This window comes from Gopherus flavomarginatus, chromosome 10 (assembly GCF_025201925.1).
Source record: "Gopherus flavomarginatus isolate rGopFla2 chromosome 10, rGopFla2.mat.asm, whole genome shotgun sequence".
Classification (NCBI taxonomy): domain Eukaryota; kingdom Metazoa; phylum Chordata; order Testudines; family Testudinidae; genus Gopherus; species Gopherus flavomarginatus.
The window spans coordinates 38,517,455-38,538,065 of NC_066626.1; the positions used below are offsets into that span (position 1 = coordinate 38,517,455).

Below are 20,611 nucleotides of genomic sequence, written 5' to 3' on the forward strand. Positions count from 1 at the left end.
TCTGCACTATATCCATCTCTAGACAATATTATCAATCTCACTTTCATACACATTGCCCCGTTACTTCCAAAGAGTATTGGTCACCATAAAATAAAAGCATATGCTTATATAGTGCATAGAATATGCACCTTGTTCACTTCACTAGTCAATAAGATTTATGGTCTGTTAGTGTTAACAAGCACTGTACTCTAAAGTTGTCCACCAGCTACAGTAGCTTTATGAAATTTTGAAGGAATTATTTTAAAAACAAACTAATGCATTTCTATAAGGACTCCCAAAAGAAGTCAACAAGATTTTAACCTAGGACTTTTAGCACCAAAGCATAGACTTCTACTGCTTAAAACAAAGGATAAACTCCATTATTTGACAGCAATAGTAGGCTACTCTTCCTACTCCTAACAATCATGTTTCCAAAAAGGCAAAAAGATTAAAACTAGAAATAAGACACAGACAAGCAGTCTGGATATCTCACTTAAGACAAGGCACTCTGGAAATAGAATATAAATACTAATTTTGGACACAATATTTGTGAACTTACCAAACTGAAATTGTGCATTGTCCACAAGGCGAATTGATGCAGGAGCACACCTCTAAAAAAGCAAAAAAACCAATTCGTAAATAAAATTGTGCTGAAGTGGTTTAAATTATGAGAGTTATGTTTTCATACAGAAACCCAGCATATACAAAAAGGCGTTAGTACCCTATTTCTATTTCCTTTATCTTCAGCATATATTCACTGCAAGGATAGATATTAACTTAATGTGTAGATTTGACAAATTCAAAAATCGCAGTTTTAAAGTACATCAACTCTTCAGCATCAGGACAAAATCTGGCTCTAGGCTTAACTGTGTTTATAAAAAGAAGTATCCGAGGGGTAGCCGTGTCACTCTGGATCTGTAAAAGCAGCAAAGAGTCCTATGGCACTTTATGGACTAAGACATATTGGAGCATGAGCTTTCATGGGTGAATACCCACTTCATCGGATGCACGTCATCCAACGAAGTGGGTATTTACCCACGAAAGCTAATGCTCCAATACGTCTGTTAGTCTATAAGGTGCCACAGGACTCTTTGCTGCTATAAACAAACAGGCATACATTAACATAGCCCAGAGAAATCCAGCATTATTTTAAGGTAATGTCCTGTGCTCTAAACAGAGACCTCTGCAGACATAATTCCAAATGGAACTAATCTGCACTGGCAGGGACATGTATAGGGCTGAGCTTTTCTAGTCTTAAAAAAATGGTTATACTCCTGATGCTTGAGCTTTGCTATGGAATGTTTTTCAGTATCTGTGGCTGTAGATGGCATGTGAAGACACACTGCATACTAGTTTTAAAGGGACAAATTCAGGGAGAATAGTTTCTGCCCTATACTACTTCTCCTGATCACAGTGTTTTGTGAATCCTTAGAGTACCAACATCTGGCCAGACATCTTTATTACATGTTTTAAGGGGGGGGAGGGGGAAACCTTCTTTACCTGTTGTTATTCGAGAAGTGATGCAGACATGTATTCCACATAGGTGTGTGTGCACCCAGTGAACTGAAGCCAGAGAATTTTGTCTAGCAGTACTCATGCCCTGTGGCCCTAACTCCTCCCCTAGCTATATAAGGGCAACACTGCCCTGCTCCCCCTCACTTTCTGTGCATTAAACATCAAGAGCTACCGGCTCTGAGGCAGAGGATGGAGGGTGGGTTGTGGAATATATATCTGTATTGCATCTTTAAGAACAGTAGTTAGAATATAGCCCTGTATTCCATGTAGGTGACCCAAGCTGTACTCGCAGGAGGTGGAATTCAGAGTCTCTTTAAGCAAGGACTGCAGGATTGCCTTCCCAAAGTTTGTAAAAAGCGACAGAGTCCTGTGGCACCTTATAGACTAACAGATGTACTGGAGCATAAGCTTTTGTGGGTGAATACACGTTTCGTCAGATGCATGTAGTGGAAATTTCCAGAGACAGGTATAAATATGCAGGCAAGAACCAGTCTAGAAATAACGAGATTAGTTCAATCAGGGAGGATGAGGCCCTCTTCTAGCAGCTGAGGTGTGAACAACCAGGGAGGAGAAACCGCTTTTGTAGTTGGCTAGCCATTTAGTGTCTTTGTTTAATCCTGAGCTGGTGTCGTCAAATTTGCAAATGAACTGAAGCTCAGCAATTTCTCTTTGAAGTCTGGTCCTGACTACCCTTCTGATACTTCCCAAAGTCTGCATCTGATCTGGATGCAGTAGTAATGGCATAGTGGTTTGTAAATGAATGTATACAGGACCAAGTGACAGCCTACAAATGTCCAATATAGGAACAACTTTTATAAATATGATCAACACTGCCAGGGCCCTTGCAGAATGAGCTCACGCCCACTTATTAGGTGCAGTCTGAGCTACTTTGCATGCTGTCACGATACTGGAAGTTATCCACCTATAGACTGTCTGAAGAGACCGCTTGCCCTTTCATTTGTTCCTGCATATGAAACAAACAGATGAGACGAAGAATAGGAAGAGTGAACCCCATCTAGGTGAAAAGCCAAACATCGCCTGGACATCCAACATGTGAGGATGTTACTCGTCTGGGGTAGAATGTGGTTTAAGAAAAAACACCAACAGATACATAACTTGGTTCAAATGAAACTGAGAAACCACTTTAGACAAAAACTTAGGGTGCGACTGCAGGGTTACTTTGTCTTTGGGAAAAATGTGCACGTAAGGAGGCTTTGCCAACAAAACCTGCATGAAGTCTGTAAGTTGCACGTTATTGCCACAAGAAGGGCAATTTTCTGATACAGAAGGGAGAAAAGTTGCCAGAGGCTCAAATGGATGTCCCATAAGAACCGTTAGGACAGCATTAAGGTCCCACAAGGGAACCGGTTCTTCCACCAGTGGTAAAGAAGAGTGACTCCTTTCAAGAGCCTCACTACCATGGAGCTCGGAAACATGGATGGACAGACAGATGGAACACCAAAATTACCACCAGGTGCACTCTCAACTGACTGCAAGACCAGAAGACTGTAGGTATAACAAATAATCCACAACATCCTGGATACAAGCAAATGCTGGTTGAACTCTTTGGGCTAAAGACTACATTGAGAACCACTTCCATGTGATTAAATAGGCGGCTCTGGTGGACTTTCTACTATTAAGAAAGATTTGCCGGACCACCTCCAAACATTGTTCCTCCTCCTCCAACCATGCAGCATTCACTCTATGAGATGCAGGGGAGTTGAGCACTGGAAGCAAAATCTGACCATGATGCAGAGCCAAGAGCTCAGGGTGAAGAGGAAGAGATATGGGAGGACAAATCAGTGCAAGAAGGTCAAAGGACCAACACTGTCTTGGCCACACTGAAGCAAAGAGAATGAGTGTGGCACAATCCCATTTCACCTTGAGAACAACATGTCAGATGATTGCAATTGGAGCAAAGGCATACAAGAGTGCTGATTCCCAGCTCAGGTGAGAAGCATTGTCAGAGAGCCCAGATTGAGACACCTCTGAGAGGAAAACAGACAGCACTTCTTTTGTCTCTCATGGCAAACCGATCTATCATTAGAATACTCCACTCCACAAATATAGACCAAATGATGCTGGGCTTCAGAGACCATTCATGATTTGGGGAGAAATTTCTGCTGAGGTTATCTGTCAGGTGATTCTGGATCCTGGGTAACAGATTGGCCACAGAGGTAACGTTTTCCCCAATGCAAACCTTCCAAAGTTTGTTTGCCTCCTGACACACAATATTGGAGCATGTGCCCCATCTGTTCCCATAATAAATCAGTGGTATTTTCATTAAGGATGTGCACTGCTGAGTCCCTGATAACATACTGAAAGGCCTTCCTGGCATTGTCGATGGCATGGAGCTCCACGATACTGATATGCAAAGAAGCTTCCAGTTCCAACCAAAGGTCTTGAACTTCTGAGCCCAGGTGTGCTCTGTAACCTGTTAAGGAAGCACTGATGACAACAGTCCTGGTTGGTGGGGACTAAGCAAAGAATACCCTGTCACACACTGCCCTGAAACTGTCCACCACCATTAAGTAGTCCAGGACTGGCAGAGGAAGGAGGACTAGTCTGTTCAAGGAATAATGATTCTGAGGATAGACCAACTTCAGTCACTTTTGAAGAAGACAAAGGCACAATCTGGCAAAGCAGAGTACCTATGTGCATACAGCCATATGGCCTATCAACCTTAGGCATACTCAGGCTGTGGCTGAGGGCTGAGACTGTAGTTCCAAACATAGGTGGCAAACTGCATGGAACTGGTCGGTCAGCAGAAAACACACTCAAACTTGTACAGTCTACAGGGCCCCAATTAACTCAGTTCTTTGAACTGAGACCAATGCTGACTTTCCACTGTTTAGGATAAGACGCAGGCAGTCAAAGCAGCATAGTGTGAACTGAACATGAGAGAAAACTGCTTCTCTGGACTTCCCCTCAGTAACTAATCATCCAGATACAAGATATGAATTCCCCTCTTCCTGAGGTACACTGTCACTACAATTATGCACATGTTAAAAACTCAGGGAGCAAAAGACAGATTAAGAGGGAGCATGGTGTATTGATAGTGCCAGTCCACCACAACAAACTGGAGAAAAAGCCTGTGGCTTGGGAGAACTGCAATGTAGAAATAAACATCCTGAAGGTCCAGAGTAGCAAACCAGTCAGCAAAGCTCTGACACATCTGGTACTGGCCATTGTTGGAAGGCTGAATATTGGACTAGATGGACGATTGGTCTGACCCAGTATGGCCATTCTTATGTGATTTCATGAGGGGAGGACAGTTCATAGGGTGACCATCCGGAATCTCATGAATCTAGTGCATTTGTTGAGGTTGTGGAGATTGAGGAGAGGTCTCAAGGCGAGGTCTTGGGTTTGGGAACCAGAAAATACTGAGAGTAGAATCCCTGTCCCCAGTGCTGCAGGAAAACTTCCTCTACAGCCTGTAGAGCCAGTAGAGACTGAACCTGCTAGAGAAGCAGTGAAAGGGGTCCCTAAAGAGGGACAGGGTAGGGATATGGGGGAGGAGGGATGGAGAGAATTGTATGACATCCCAATCTGACGGTGCTTAGGATCCAACTGTCGAAGGTAACTGAGTCCCAGATGACACTGTAAAAATGAGCCAACCTGTAGAGGGGACAGGGATGGAGAGGTCACCATCAGATCATTACCCTAGACACACAGGTCAAGATGGGATTGCTGCGTGCTGAGGGAGGATGAGCTGGCTGGCTACAATCTGCAATCAGAGATCTTTCATCTCTGGGATCTATACCCCTTTCTGGGGTAGTGCCGCTGCCTTACAACAGACTGCCTGAAGAAATGCTGTGAGCGGTATTGCTATTGTTGCTGCTGACTGCTATAAGGGCATCTCTAAAGCCAGAATATAAACCCCCAAGGAACACAAAGCAGCTTGGGAATCATTTAAAAAAAAATCCCGGGTTTTATTTGTCTTTTCCAAAAATAATACCCGACCATAAGGTAAATCCTCAGTAGCCTGCTGCACATCAAGTGTAATGCCTGAATTCTTCAGCAATGAGGTCCTCAGAGTCACCACTGATGCCATAATTCTGGTCAAAGCAACCATCACAGCCAGAGCTGACTGTAATGGAGTCTTGGTTACCAAAACAACCTTCTGCAATGAACACCATAAACTCTGCCCTAGAAGCATCTGGAAATTTGTCTGCAAACTTAGATATGGCTGCCCAATTAAAGTTATATTTATAGAGCAATGCCTGTTGGTTTGCAATGTAAATCTTCAGGGAAAGAGAGGTATAAATCTTCTTCACTATCAAGTCTCTGTTTTGGACTCTCGGTCCTTAAGCATAGGTTTATAAATTCTCTGTCATGCACCGTCACTTGCTGCAGTTACCACAAGAGTTAGTGTCCAGGTGGGAGCAGAAACTCTCAAAACCCCGCATGGAGACAAAGTACCGCTTTCCCACAGCAGGTAATGAAGTATGAGTATTCCAAGGGGTCGGGCCTTTCCAGGCTCCAAGAGAAGCTCATTTATTGGGAAGGCTACTCTCCCTGGATCTGGTGGTCAGAGAATATCGAGGGACTTGGGAGCACAAGGTGCTCTGGGCTGGGACCGAGGGCAGGAGGAGGGATCAGGGCTGGGGTATGGGCTTGGGACACGGAAGGGTGGCTCAGAGGTGTAGGCTCCAGGAAGTGTTTACCTCAAGCAGCTCCCAGATGCAGCGGCACGTCCCCCCTCCAGCTTCTACGCGGAGGCGTGGCCAAGCGACTGCTGCACACTGCCCCTTCTGCAGGTGCCACCCCTGCAGCTCCCACTGGATGCAGTTCCTGGCCAATGGGAGCTGTGAGGGGCGGCCCTTGGGGCGGGGACAGCATGTGGAGCAGAGCACCTGAATGGGGAAAGCCCCAGACCCCGCTCCTCAGTGGGAGTTTGAGGGCCAGATTAAAACAGCCATAGTTTGCCCACCCTGTGTTAGATGGACCTGCTCCCTCATGCATGCCAGAAGAAGTACATTGCCTATCAGCTCTACTCTTAGAAGATGCAGAAGAGTCTTGCCCAAGCCCTGGAGTGGTCACAATTAGTCTTATGGGATCTCTCCCTTGCAGGGGGGGGGGGAGGAGAGAGAATGAATTATTCTTCTTCCTGTTGGGGGACACAGCATAGTCTAAACAGAGTGGCATCCTTCACTGGCTCTGAAGACGACTGCTGATCAGATGAGGTTATTGGTGCTGAAATGGGCCTCCAGAAGGTGATGCTTCAGCTCTAAATGTGTAGCCATTTGAGTTCTGTTCTTGGTCATCTTACAGATGGAGCTCTATTCCTTAGAGTGTCTCTCGCCAAGACACAAGAACCTAATGTGGGAAACTGCTGTTGGGGATGACACCCCCACCCTCACTACATACACAGACAATGAACAATGCTTGAAACCTGGTGAGGGCATCAGACAGGACAGCCAACTACTCAAACTAACCCTAAACTACACCTAAGGTACTATCATCTAGAGGAAAGCAGGAAAAACTCAGAAAGCAGACTGAAAACATGAGGTGAAAACACCACACCAAGCTCTGGGCGGTGAGAAGGAACTGAAGGGTGTCAGTGGCCCTTATATAGCCAGGGAACGACCTAGGGCCAAAGGGCACGAGTGCCACCATGAGTACTGCTACGCAAAGTTCCTTGGCTTTGGTATGCTCGGCACACATGCACCTATGTGGAATACACAGCTGAATCTACCTGAAGAACCGTCTTGCTTTCCTACCAGAAAGCATTTCAACCCAAACACTTAGAGGTTATTGTGAGCATTACTGGAAACAAGCAAGGAACTAACTTTAAACCTTTTGTTGAATTTCAAATCTGCAGAATTTTGTTGACCATGAGAGCTCATATTGAACAACATGAACTAAGCTGGTAATGAAAGTCTTATACACTTCTCTCTCCACCCCAAAACACACAGTGGGAGCAGGCCATATTTTGTGCATGCATGTATTGGAGAAGGACCTTAGAAGAGGGGGTAAAGGGGAGATTAGCTATATGCTGTTCCTATATTTTGCATGTTAGCAAAGTTGTGTTTTTGTTGGTTCTTTAAATATCCCTAAGGCATTTTCTACCACAACAAACAAGTGAAGGAACTGCATGCTAAATGCTTTTTGCAACATTTACTATATTAAACTCTAAAATTAATGAAGGTTTCTTGATTTTGCTCAGGACTTTAAACCAGTGATCTTCCAGAATGCAACAACTGTCAGAATCTTGACAATCAGTATATTTACCAGTTATCCATGTTAATGGACTTAATATCTGCAGTTTGCCAATACTGAAGACAGAGACAATTTAGTATGTCTCAATGCAGTTCTAAGGGCTTGTCTACACACAGTTTTGCAGCAATTTAACAAAACTATTAGAAAATGGATTTATTTAAGTTGGTGCAACTCTTAGGTATTTATATTGGTATAGCCGATTTCACTGAATAGCTACATCAGTAAACCCTAGGAACTCTCATCTATTTACCACTCGGTTTTTCTATTTATGTAGTAAAAATTGGTGCAAAAACTGTGCAGAGGCCAACCTTAAATGCTTTAAGATTTTCAAAATTACTTTTAGTATTGTACATGGATTCAATCTAAACAAGACTGTTCCTAGCTCAAGACAAAAAGGCAGGTCCTGCAGGGTTTGCTGCATGTCAGGGGGCAACCCTGAAGATTGCAACCACAAGCCTCACCTCATGGCTATTCCGAAGCAAAGGGTGCAGGCAGCAGAATCCGCAGCATTTAGTGAGGCCTGCAAAGAGGTCCGTGCCACTGCCTTCTCTTCCTCAAAAATAGCTGTAAACTCAGTTCTGAAGACTGGTGGAATCAGCTCTTTAAACTTCAGCTCATGGGCCTCCATGCTGAAGTTGTATCTACTGAGGATAGCTTGTTGGTTGACTATCCTCAGCTGCAGGCCTCTCGTTCAATAGATCTTTCTGTCGAAAAGGTCCATGTGCTTCGATTCATTCGCCTTGGGAGTTGGTCCTTGCTGCCCCTGTCTCACCTTCTCATTGACTGCAGCCACTACAAGGGAGCATGGCTGCGGGTGTAAGAATAAGTACTTATAGTCCTTAGAGGACACAAAGTACTTGCATTCCAAGCCTTTAGCAGTGGGTAGATCGGTGCAGGGGTCTGCCACAGTCTTAATATTGCTCTGAATTGTTTTTATCAGGGGTAGAGCTATCCAGGATGGCCCTTCTGGTGTCAAGATGTCCACCATGGAGTCCTCAGGTTTGACAACCTCCTCCGCCTCCAACTCCATGTTGCGGGTGATCCTACAGAGTAGGTCATGGTGTGCCCTCACTAATGTCAGGGATCCACACTGGATCTGGTGCTGGTGAGCAGTGTCTTGACAGAAGCAATCAGAAGCAGTGGTGTGGTGAATAGTGCTGGGCAGGAGAGGGTGTCTACTGCACCATGGCCAGCTTGCCTCTAGGTGGCATTACTCACAGCAGCACTGGCCGCTTGTCTCTGACTGCTGGGCGCTGAGAAGCCATCGTCACAATTAGAACTCTGGCAGCATCAAAAGCATTAGAGCTACACTCCCACTCTGAACTCCTCCACCTGGCACTGCCTGTCCAGGGAACTGTTGAGCACCAGACTTGACAGTCCCCTCCCAGGAATTGAAGTCAGTGACAACAACTCTTGCTCTCCGGGCACCGAGTGCTCCTTCATAGGATGCACTACAGTTGCAACTACTGGCTCAGTTATCTTCAAGACCTGGGAATGACCCCTGTTGGTATTCCTGTGCTGCTTGTGCGGCAGCGGTGAATGAGAGCGGTGCAGGCTGTCTCCACAGTTCACGGTGCTGGGGAGCGCTGGTGCCGAGGACCTCTTAGGCCAGAGTCCTTCCTCAGCACCATGTCACGTACTGAGGCCGGGCCACTCTGCACAGATGCGCTCAGTGCTGGATCCTGACTGTCCATGGCAGGTTGAGGACCAAGAGCAGGAGTAGTTTTAGACAGAAATTTCGCTTCTTTCTGGTCCAGGGGTGGAATGCCCTGCAGATCTTGTACCTTTCTGCTTGGTGCGCTTCCCTCAAACACTTTAGACACGTGTCAGGGGGGGGTCGCTGGTTGGCATAGGCTTGCTGCAAGTTCCGCAGGGTTTAAACTCGTTGCTCAGAGGCATGCCCTGGAATCCAAGGGGAAGGTAAGGGAATTGGGGAAAACCCCCTGCTCCCTAAACCTTATCAGCTATATACACTAAACTAATGAACTACTAAGACTTAAACTACAAATACAACTGGAAAGAATGTTAAGGGAAGCACTTGCTAGGCAACAACCACAGTTCCAATGACGGTTACTGGCGGTTAAGATGGAACTGAGGAGGTGAAGGGTCAACAGGAGCAAACCACCAGTGGGGCCCCTGGACGATCGAGATACAAAAGGAGCGCTTAAAAACGATAAAGTCACTGCGGAAAAACCAAATGGATTCTTTGCTTCAGTCTTCACGGCTGAGGATGTTAGGGAGACTCCCAAACCTGAGCCAGCTTTTGTAGATGACAAATTGGAGGAATTGTCACAGATTGAGTTGTCGCTAGAGGAGATTTTGGAATTAACTGATAAAACTTAACAGTAACAAGTCACTCTGACTGGATGGCATTCACCCAAGGGTTCTGAAAGAACTCAAATGTGAAGTCGAGGAATTAACTAGGGTTTGTAACCTGTCCTTTAAATCGGCATCTGTACCCAATGACTGGAAGATAGCTAACACAACGCCAATATTTTAAAAGGGCTCTAGAGGTGATCCTGGCAATTACAGACCAGTAAGTTTAACATCAGTACCGAGCAAATTAGCTGAAACAATCATAAAGAATAAAATTGTCAGACACATAGAAGAACATAAATTGTTGGGCAAAAGTCAACATGGTTTCTATAAAGGGAAATCGTGTCTTACTAATCTATTAGAGTTCTTTGAAGTGGTCAAACATGTGGACAAGGGGGATCCAGTGGACATGGTGTACTTAGATTTCCAGAAAGCCTTTGACAAGGTCCCTCATCAAAGGCTTCCTTTATTCATTTTCTACAATTCCTAGCTTCTGATTCATTACTATTAACTTCCCCTTTCTTCCATTCGTGTATGCGTGGTGCTTCAGTAGGGCTAATTTCACAAAGCTGAAAACAAGTGAGCCAAGTCAGCTGGGAGAAGCTGTGTTCCATAACGTGCAGGTTTGTAGAAGGCAGGGGAGGCAGCAATTATATCTACAGCTACCAGGCCTGCACTTTATTCTGCTTACACATTTATAATATGATCAACTCATGATCATTACTTGTCCCTAAGCTATCATTAATTTTTAATTCTGTGATCAGTTCCTCTTTATCTGTTAGGACAAGTCTAACTGTGATGGCAGCAACACCGAGTTAGGAAACTCATCTCTAACATTTAGAAATTTCAAACATGTTTCAGTATTGGAAGCATGAGACCTCCAGCATGTCACTCAAATTTAAGTAGTACCCCATGATCATGCTGGGCTTTTTTTCCTACACATTACAGATAGGCGCATAAAAAGGTGGCCATCCTGTTCCATATTGTGACTGGATGGTCAGTAGCAGACCAACTTATACCACACTTTGTCATTTATCTAGTAGGATATTGATCCATAAGCATTCACGATAATTTTCTTCCAGGTTATCAGTGACTTAAAAAAGGTAATGCCATTTTTGATAGAGTGCCAGGATACCACAGATCCACACTATAATACTTTTTGATCCACTATTATCCATCCATGCTACTTTTCTTATTGCAGTTTTATTCTGACATTAAATTATGCATAAAACAAGATGTAATTGACAGTTCAACACAAGAGAAGAGAAATATCACACAAAGTTAAAATGGCTATTTCAGCGCTTCATCAAAAAGAGTGTCATATACATCTTATGCTAAATTTACTGTGCAGCAGTAAGCTAGCTTTACTGCAGGTTACAGTGAAGGTGACATCAACTCATCTACTATTTTTAACTACTATAATACTTTTTTCTTATAGTGTATTTTCTTAGTAATGTATATTTAGAATCCACCCCATGAGAATTATCTATTATTAAGGGTTTTTTTGGAGGTTTTTTTTTTTTGCTGCTCCAATAAACCCCCCTAAGATTGTATTCAAGACCTTTGTGAAAACTAGCCTGGGAATGTGCATGCTGAACACTACCTTGAGAATGCTCCAGGCCAATACTAGCAGCTACAGAATTTTCCAAGGAAAACTGGAACAGTCCCAAGGTAGCTATGGAGGATGAAGACCACTTCAACCTGTAGCACCCCAAATATTGCTACCTACTGTCCCCTACCTCCCAAAGGCCCTAGCCCCCACTTGCTTATAGTCACATCTCTAGCAGATTGGATCTATTGTTTTCTTCTGTTACTAAGCCCACGTCCAGACTACAGCCTAAAATCGATGTGCTTAAAATCGATTTTATAAAGCAGGTTTTATAAAATCGATTTTGTGCATCCACACTAGAGGTACTTACATCGATGTTGAGCGTCCATTTTCCCTGGCGTCCATCTTTTGCTTGAGCGTTGCACTCTGGGTACCTATCCCACAGTTCCTGCACGGGTCCCTGCCCTTTGGAATTATGGGTTACTAGCCCAGTGCATGATGGGATCAAAGTCCCCGTCCTGGGTGGTTCTGGGTACAGCTTCACCCCCCCCTTCCTGTAAACGGCACACAGTCAGTTCGCGCTGTTTTTACTGGCTGCAGTGAGGGAAACGCCATTTTGCAGCAAGCATGGATCCAGGTCTGCTCTTGTCCTTGATCGCGAATACTGTAAATACTTCACGCATTCTCGTTCTATCACTGCTGACCCATGATGCAGAAATTCAAGAGAGAATGCTTGAATGCGGGGACGACAGCGATGACGAACTGGAGAACGAGTTTTCTGACACCCCGGGCCCCTGCACGTTGGAGCTCCTGACGGTTATGGGTGAGGTTCTACCCGTTCCGCGCCGCTTTTGGGCACGGGAAACAAGCACTGACTGGTGGGACCGCATAGTCCTGCAGGTGTGGGACGATTCGCAGTGGCTGCGGAACTTTCGCATGCGTAAGAGCACTTTCTTTGAACTTTGTGACTCGCTTTCTCCTGTCCTGAAGCGGCATAATACCAGGATGAGACCAGCCCTCACAGTGGAAAAGCGAGTGGCAATAGCCATATGGAAGCTTGCAACGCCACAGCTACCGGTCAGTCGGTAATCAATTTGGAGTGGGCAAATTTACTGTGGGGGCTGCTGTGCTGGAAGTATCCAAAGCAATCATTAAGCTGCTGCTTCGAAAGGTTGTGACTCTGGGAAACGTGCAGGCCATTGTGGATGGCTTTGCTGCAATGGGATTCCCTAACTGTGGGGGGGCCATAGATGGAACCCATATCCCTATTTTGGCACCGGAACACCAAGGTGCCCAGTACATAAACCGCAAGGGGTACTTTTCGATGGTTCTGCAAGCCCTGGTGGATCACAAGGGACGTTTCACCAACATCCACGTGGGATGGCCAGAAAGGGTTCACGACGCACGTGTCTTCAGGAGCACTACACTGTTTAAACGGCTGCAGCAAGGGACCTACTTCCCTGACCAGAGAATAACAGTTGGAGATGTCCAAATGCCTATAGTTATCCTTGGGGACCCAGCCTACCCCTTGATGCCCTGGCTAATGAAGCCATACACAGGCTGCCTTGACAGTGCTCAGGAGTTGTTTAATTACAGGCTGAGCAAGTGCAGAATGGTGGTAGAATGTGCATTTGGCAGGCTTAGGGCGAGATGGCGAACGCTTCTTACTCGCTCAGATCTTAACCAAACCAATATCCCCTTTGTCATTGCTGCTTGCTGTGTGCTCCACAATCTCTGTGAGAGCAAGGGGGAGGCCTTTATAGCGGGGTGGGAGACTGAGGTAAACCACCTGGCCGCTGATTATGTGCAGCCAGACACCAGGGCAATTAGAAGATCACACCAGGATGCTGTGCGCATCAGAGAAGCACTGAAAAGTAGCTTCCTCATGGGCCAGGGTACAGTTTGAATGCTGATTTTCCTTTCAATTGATTGCTGCCCTCCCCGTCTATGCAGTGTTGCTGCTGCAAGATACTTTCCCTGCAGCATTCCTCAACTGCTTGCTTAGGTTACTTGCGAGAGCTGTCCATTGGAAAACATATAATTCTGTATTTCCCAATTATTACCTACCTCCACCATTAGCTGCTTCCGTCTGCTGCAAGGCACTGTACCTGCAACCTTCCTTAACTGCTTTTTTATTGAAAATAAAGTTACTATTATTTGTTAAAAGAATTGTGTTCTTTATTTAAAATCAGACCCTTTCATCAATCAAGCATCATGCTTGTTGTTACAATACTGTGCATGAAATTTCATAACTCAGCGTTCTATGGGGGACGGAGCGAGGGAGGTTTGGAGGAAGGGGGAGGGAGGTTGGAAAGAAGAAAGTGCATCAGAGAAGACAGAACAAGAATTCTCATGGACCAGGGTACGGTATGGCTGCTTTCTTTGTTTTCCCTTTATTACCCATATCCCCAATTGTCAAATCCTGATGCTGATAACTAGCTTCCGTGCAGCTTTCCAAAGCTGCTTGCTTTACTTCATTACCAAACTACAGTCACACTGCCTTAATAGCATGACCTGAGAGTAAAAATAGGCAAAGGTGCCATGGGAGAAGTTTGGATCATTAGAGGAGGGAAAAAACAGGACACAAAGGGCTTTTCAATTTAATGAAAGCCTTCTGGTTGGAGTGTCCGCAGCGGTGGAGGGGGCTGGTGCAGAGAGCCTTCCCCCACGCGTTCTTACACGCCTGGTTCTGGAAGGTGTGGGACAGGGTGAGTACTGAGGGAGGTTATACACGGGCTGTAGGGGCATTCTGAAACCACGGAGCTCTTGCAGCATATCGCGGAGGATGTCAGTCTGATCACGAAGAAGATCCACAGTTGCTGCTCGCCAGCGCTGATCTTCCTGCCACCTGACATCATTTTTGGCGTCCCTCCTGTCTTCGCGTTGACTGGCAGCCTCCCTGTACTTTGCGACCAATTGTTTCCAGTCCCCCTGCTGAGCTCTCTCTGTACGGGTTACTGCCATAATTTCGGTGAACATGTCCTCACGCGTCCTCCTTTTCCTCAGTCTTCTTATGATACCCCCCCCACGAAGAGGAGAAGCGAGAGGGAGGCTGGAGAAATGTGCAGCTGTGTGTGGGGGGGTGGGGATTGGAAAGAGTGATAAAAGAATCATAAGAGACATTTCACACAACAATGCATACAGTCTTTCTCCTCACTGACCTGTGCCTGTTACCGAACCTTGAATATGTTACTTTACCACAAGGTCGCCTTAGGATTCCTTTAATACTTATTGCTTGTGGCTGAGGACAGAGATTTCTGCTCAGACGCAGGTCAGGGGAGCACACAGACCGTGTCCGGAGAAAATGGTAAGTTAATAATGGCTAGTAATCCCTGTAGTAGATTGTACTGGTAATCAAGCTGGTCTCCTTCCCCGGTTTGCTCTCGCGTTCCCCGAACCCCGAGCAAGCAGGTCTCCTTCCCTGCGGTTTGCAGGGTGGTTCGGGGAATGCGAGAGCAAACCGCGGCGAAGCTGGTCTCCTTCCCCGGTTTGCTCTCGCGTTCCCCGAACAAGCAGGTCTCCTTCCCTGCGGTTTGCTGGGTGGTTCGGGGAATGCGAGAGCAAACCGCGGCGAAGCTGGTCTCCTTCCCCGGTTTGCTCTCGCGTTCCCCGAACAAGCAGGTCTCCTTCCCTGAGGTTTGCTGGGTGGTTCGGGGAACGCGAGAGCAAACCGTGGCGAAGCTGGTCTCCTTCCCCGGTTTGCTCGCGCGTTCCCCAAACCCCCCTTGAAGCCGCACAACCAGCGCTGCAAAATTGTAGATGTAGACATACCCTCAGGTAGCATGAACGGAGCAAAGTGCCTTAAGGAACAACATTGCTTTCTTTTCTTAAGCCATGGACAGGGACATGCTACCACTTCCCTCCCACTTGTGCTGCACTTCACAGCACGCATGAAATCCATGTACCTCACCCCATCCCCCCTCTACCATGGCAACAAATTGCCGTGAGTCATGATGGCCAAGTGCAGGATGAATCCGCCCTGTTACAATGGAGACTTTTCTAAAAACCACCTCATGGGTCACTGTTTTAGGAAAGGTTTTTAATCTACTTGGTCAGTGACTCTAAGTACAGGTAGTGATTTGAAGCACCCAGTAAAAAAGGCTTACATTAAACCGAAGCTTTTATTAAAAGAAATTACACTCACCAGAGGACGGTCCCTCAGCTTCATTTTCTGGAGTACTGCCTTGAGATGGCTGGCAGGGAACCTCAGTAAGGGTGAGGAAAAGATCCTGGCTGTTTGGGGGGATAAAATGCTCTGTGCTCTCTGCTGGAGCCTCCTCCTCTTGGTCCTCATCATACTGATCATCGCCATCAAATAAATCTTCCGTAGTGGCAGGAATCACGACGCCCACCTCTGAATCCACAGACAAGGGGGGGTTCGTCGTTGCGCTGTTCCCCAATATTGCGTTAAGCTCGTCGTAGAACCGGCATGTTTTGGGGGCAGAGCCTGACCTGCCCTTTGCTGCTTTGGTCTTCTGATACGCCTGTCTGAGCTCTTTCACTTTCACTCGGCACTGTAACGAGTCCCTGGTATGTCCCCTCTCCCGCATGGCATTAGAAATTTTTTCAAAGGTTTTCTCATTTCGTCTGCTCGAGCGCAGTTCTGAAAGCACTGACTCTTCTCCCCATACAGCTATCAGATCGAGTAACTCCTGTGTGCTCCACGCTGGAGCTCTTTTCCTATTTTCAGGAGACTGCATTCTTCTCTCTGCTGCTGAGAGCTCCACGCTGTGCAAGCAGGAAATGGAATTTCAAAGTTCCCGGGGCTTTTCCTGTTTACCTGGCCAGCAGTAGAGTACCTTTACCTGTGTAGAGCGGCCACTAGAGCACTGTGGGATACGTCCCGGAGGCCATTACCTTCGATGTCCGTCCGCACTATCATAAAATCGATTTTAAAAAATCGATTTTGGGGTTACTCCTCTCGTTTAGATGGAGTTCCAAAATCGATTTTAGGGACCCTTAAAATCGATTTTATGCACTCTGTAGTGTGGACGGTTACAGCTTTAAATCGATTTAGAGCTCTTAAAATCGATTTAAAGCTCTAGTCTGGACCTGCCGTCAGTGAACTAAGGAGAGTTCGTGTATCTTCCAAAACAGTGCGTGAGCATACCACCATGCTGGTGCATATGAACAGCAGGTGCCACAAATGTGTACAACTCTCCCAGTCTGCATAGGAACAACACAAAAAATAAATTTTATACACTTTGCTAAAATCTGATTTATAAACATATTACACTGAGGTTTCTATAGCTCAGTAGTTTGAGCATTGGCCTGCTAAACCCAGGGTTGTGAGTTCAATCCTTGAGGGGGTCATTCAGAGAACTGGAGTAAAAATCTGTCTGTGGATTGGTCCTGCTTTGAGCAACGGGTTAGACTAGATGACCGCCTGAGGTCCCTTTCAACCCTGATATTCTATGATAATGTTAAAATTGATACTATCCCTTTAAGCCCACTTACCAACTACAAAAGAATCCAGAGGCTAACCAGAGCATTACTGTGCCACCTAGTGTTAGAATACAGATACTACATGCATGAAACGAAACAAGGGTAATAGAACTCAAACAAAATTTCTCCTTACCTGCTTTGCTACTTCTCTTAAACAGGCCACTCCTCGTTCAAAGTTAGGAAATACTACAGAGCCATACTTCTTGTATTCAGGGATTGGCCGAATTTTTATTGTAACTTCTGTAACCACTCCAAGGGTTCCTTTAAAAGAGGAAAATGAACATAAACATTTCAATGTCACAAAAATCTTTCTTGCTTTCTGACTTAACGTATATGTTTGAGTATTTTCATACTATCCCATAAGTGAGATGCCTTAAGAAAATTAAGTCAGATTTGTTAAATGTATTTTAAAGCCTGGAGCAGTATTTTTATTGTGCATCATTTCACTAGAAGTTTAATTTTTCTTCCAACATAAGCCTCCGATTAGAAGTTGATAGTTAAGGCAAAGTTCTTCAAACTGGATCAGATTTTTTCAGAAAATGATCAAATAAGCTCAAGATGTATAAAAACTAGTAGTTTTAATACAGTATTCTGTAAAAGCTCAGCTGGTTTACTGCATTTACACCAGGCTTTGCCACTGTTTTTGACAGGCTCTAAATAGACCTGTCAAGGAAAGAAAACAGGTTGCCATATCCAGATGTGCAAGACAGTGAGGTTTAACAATATTTTCCCCATTCTACTCAGTAATTTGTAGAGGGGGCAATCAGGGTTTTTTTTGTTTTGTTTTGTTTTGATTATTAAAAGATTTGGATTAGGAAAGATAGGCTAAGACAGTTTGAAAATCCTTTAACATTAGGACACTAAAAACAAAATTTAGGACAGAAAAGATTTCTTCAGGTAACAAGTTAACCAGTTCAAATTACTGAAGTTAACCTGAAGATCATACAAGAGATATTAGAGGTCTGCCAGACTAGCGATGACAACTTTTCAAGTTGTTAAACTGGTTTTGGGAAAGCCGTCACAGAGTCTGACTAACTGTTAACGGGGGGCTATTCAATGTTAGAATGTCTTGATAAAATGGCAATATGTTGTGCTAAAACCAACTCAAACTAGCGTTGTAAGTATGGTTTCAGTGTCTTCAAACAAATTGAAAACATTTAAAAATATGCAAAAATGTATGTGCATCCAATGCACTCAAATCAGAAACGTTTGTTAGCACATGTGCCCCAGCCATCTTTGTTCCTGGAGCCAAGACCATAAAAGGGGTGTGACCACCGCCTCTCCCTCCATTTTTTCACACTAACACCTCAAATAGTGGGGGAAGGTGGAATGGTCATGGAATGTATCTGAACGCAACACATCAAAGAACAAAAGTTATTGTACAGGTAAGTAATAGTTTTTCCTCCTTTGAGTGATTGTGCACATATACATTCCACTGTGACTCACCAACAGTTTCCTTACAGGTGATAGGACTTTTGATTATTTGAAAAGAGACTGCAGTCAAAAGCACTGTTGTACTGACTTGCTGAAGTTGGCACTGTCCCAGGAAGCTTGAGTGAAAACAGAGTGTCTGGAAAAGGTATGTACTGGCAACTGCGTTGCTGGTTTGCAGATGTCCACTATTGGTATGTTACTGATGAAATATAATAGGACCTAGTGGGTTGTTATTCTCACAGGAGGAGAAAACTTAGCTAGATTATAGCAGAGCTTAATACACTCCAATACAGTGAGATAAATATTGGATTTAATGGGTTATTCTTTAATCCTTTCAGCAAAGGCCACAAAAATTCTAGGAGATGATCTGAAAGACTTTGTGAAGTCCAGGTAAAAGGACAGAGCCCTCTCAACATCCAAAGTATGAAGCTCCTCTTCAGCTCTGCTAGAATGAGGTTTTGGAAAAATACACCAGAAGATGAATTGTCTGAGGTGGAAACAGTTACATGAACTTCAAATGTGGCCTAAGAAAACCTTGTCTTTGTGAAACATTGTGAAAGGGGGGGCTGGCTTACAGTACCTGGAGCACCGGTTCCCTTCTTGCATAATTGCTAGCAGAAATGCAGTTTTCATTCTTCTTCTCATCAGATATGGACCTTGACATGACAATTTGCTGCAGCCTCATCAGCGAAGTGCAGAGCCCTCAGAAAACCATCAAATCTGTTCAGAGGGCAGTCATTAGTGATGTGAGACACCGTCTTTGGCCACAGCTGCATGTGGGATCCTCTCACTGGCCCCAGGGATTGGAAAGCTGTTTGCACATTGACCTTGGTCTGTTCAAAATCCATGAACGGGGCAAATAAAAGCTAGGTACATGCACGGTTGGGTCAATTATAAGAGACTGGTTTCTAATGTCAGCTGCAGATGATTCACACCACATCAATACCTCAGAGAAATCTGGGTAGGGCAAGTGGGCCCACAACAAGTGCCTTGACGACAAGCACGCTTTTGGGTAGTTGAAGAGGTCGGTGTATAGTGGTAGGCTTGGGTTTGCCCTGATCTTCTCAACAATTCTGGCTGTAGCAACCAGAGGGATGTGTGGAAGACTGATGTGGCTTAACACAAGAAGCAACATGTGTAATCGCCACAGTTATGATGTGCATGATTGAGTGCAGTTGTGTGTCAACCACCTTTACATGAGACAAATGGAGTCAGACCACAGCACAGTATTCTGCTGCAGAGTTAGAAAGGGCTAGACCAGATTGGCGATTTTGAGCATTTGGCTCCCTATAAAGAGCTGGCCAATTTGCCTAGAAGGTTGTTTCACATCTTCACCTTATCTACCTGAGGAAAACTGTGGCTAAGATATGTGAGAGCTCTATCTGGGTTACTCCAAGGTAATCAGCAAACCACATTCGAAGTGCTTTCTAGAGCTGAATTCTGGGTTGCCTGAAAACTGGCAATGCCAAACAGTAAGTTGATGGTGCCAGTGTGAACTGCACTGACGATACAGGAGGAACTGATCATGTTTTGGTGGCAGGTGATGCAAACAATGCCATTGTAGCTGAGGCAGCTACAATTAGAATCAGACAATAGAGTCCTGCAAAGGGAGATAAGTCCTTTGCCGCATGAAAGGCTTGTGGCATTGATGACACTGACAATGGAGGTAAGTGTACAGCCATTGGAGATGGAACCAGAGCCAATAATGCTAGGGTTGAAGCTCTCTCCATTAAAGCAGAAGGCAACAGTCTCGACAACCCTGGTGGACGTGGAGTCTGAGTGGTGGTGCTTATGACCAGACCTCACAGCATTAGATGACTTTTCAAGTGCCTTTTTGTGGGATGAGGAGAACTTTCTATCAATCTAAAACAGTTCTGAACACTGCAAGGAGGCCACAGGAGAGCAAGATCTCACCCATCATTGGCTTTGGAGCCTTGGCAGCTAGACATGCACTTCTCATGGAGACTTTTGGTCATGGTCAGGCTCTGAGGAAGGAGATGTTAAAATTTGTCTTCTTGAAATGGCAAGACAAAACTTCTATTTCTTTGTCCTAGTGGGGAACAATCTACAGCTAGAACAAATGAAAGAACTTGAATAGATCTGATGGAAGAATGATTACAAAGGGAAGAAACAAACCAGCAAAGGAGCTGT

The 20,611-nt window shown here is 45.0% G+C and overlaps 2 protein-coding genes across 5 annotated transcripts in view; both read right to left on the minus strand.

The window, feature by feature from the left end:
• The window catches only part of AGPS (alkylglycerone phosphate synthase), a 199,176-nt gene that overhangs the window by 66,103 nt on the left and 112,462 nt on the right, over positions 1 to 20,611 (minus strand). For all 4 annotated transcript variants that reach the window (XM_050969017.1, XM_050969018.1, XM_050969016.1 and 1 more), the window contains 2 exons: positions 17,160 to 17,287; positions 539 to 590 (listed from right to left, as the gene is read on the minus strand). In XM_050969017.1, coding sequence (XP_050824974.1) covers positions 539 to 590; positions 17,160 to 17,287 — 180 coding nt within the window. The remainder of the gene's footprint in view (positions 1 to 538; positions 591 to 17,159; positions 17,288 to 20,611) is intronic.
• On the minus strand, positions 13,735 to 16,422 carry LOC127058804 (uncharacterized). Its single transcript, XM_050969072.1, has 2 exons — positions 15,726 to 16,422; positions 13,735 to 14,649 (listed from the first exon to the last, which is right to left on the minus strand). Exons 1-2 carry the CDS (start codon positions 16,279 to 16,281, stop codon positions 14,177 to 14,179), a joined length of 1,029 nt encoding a protein of 342 aa, XP_050825029.1. The 5' UTR covers positions 16,282 to 16,422; the 3' UTR covers positions 13,735 to 14,176.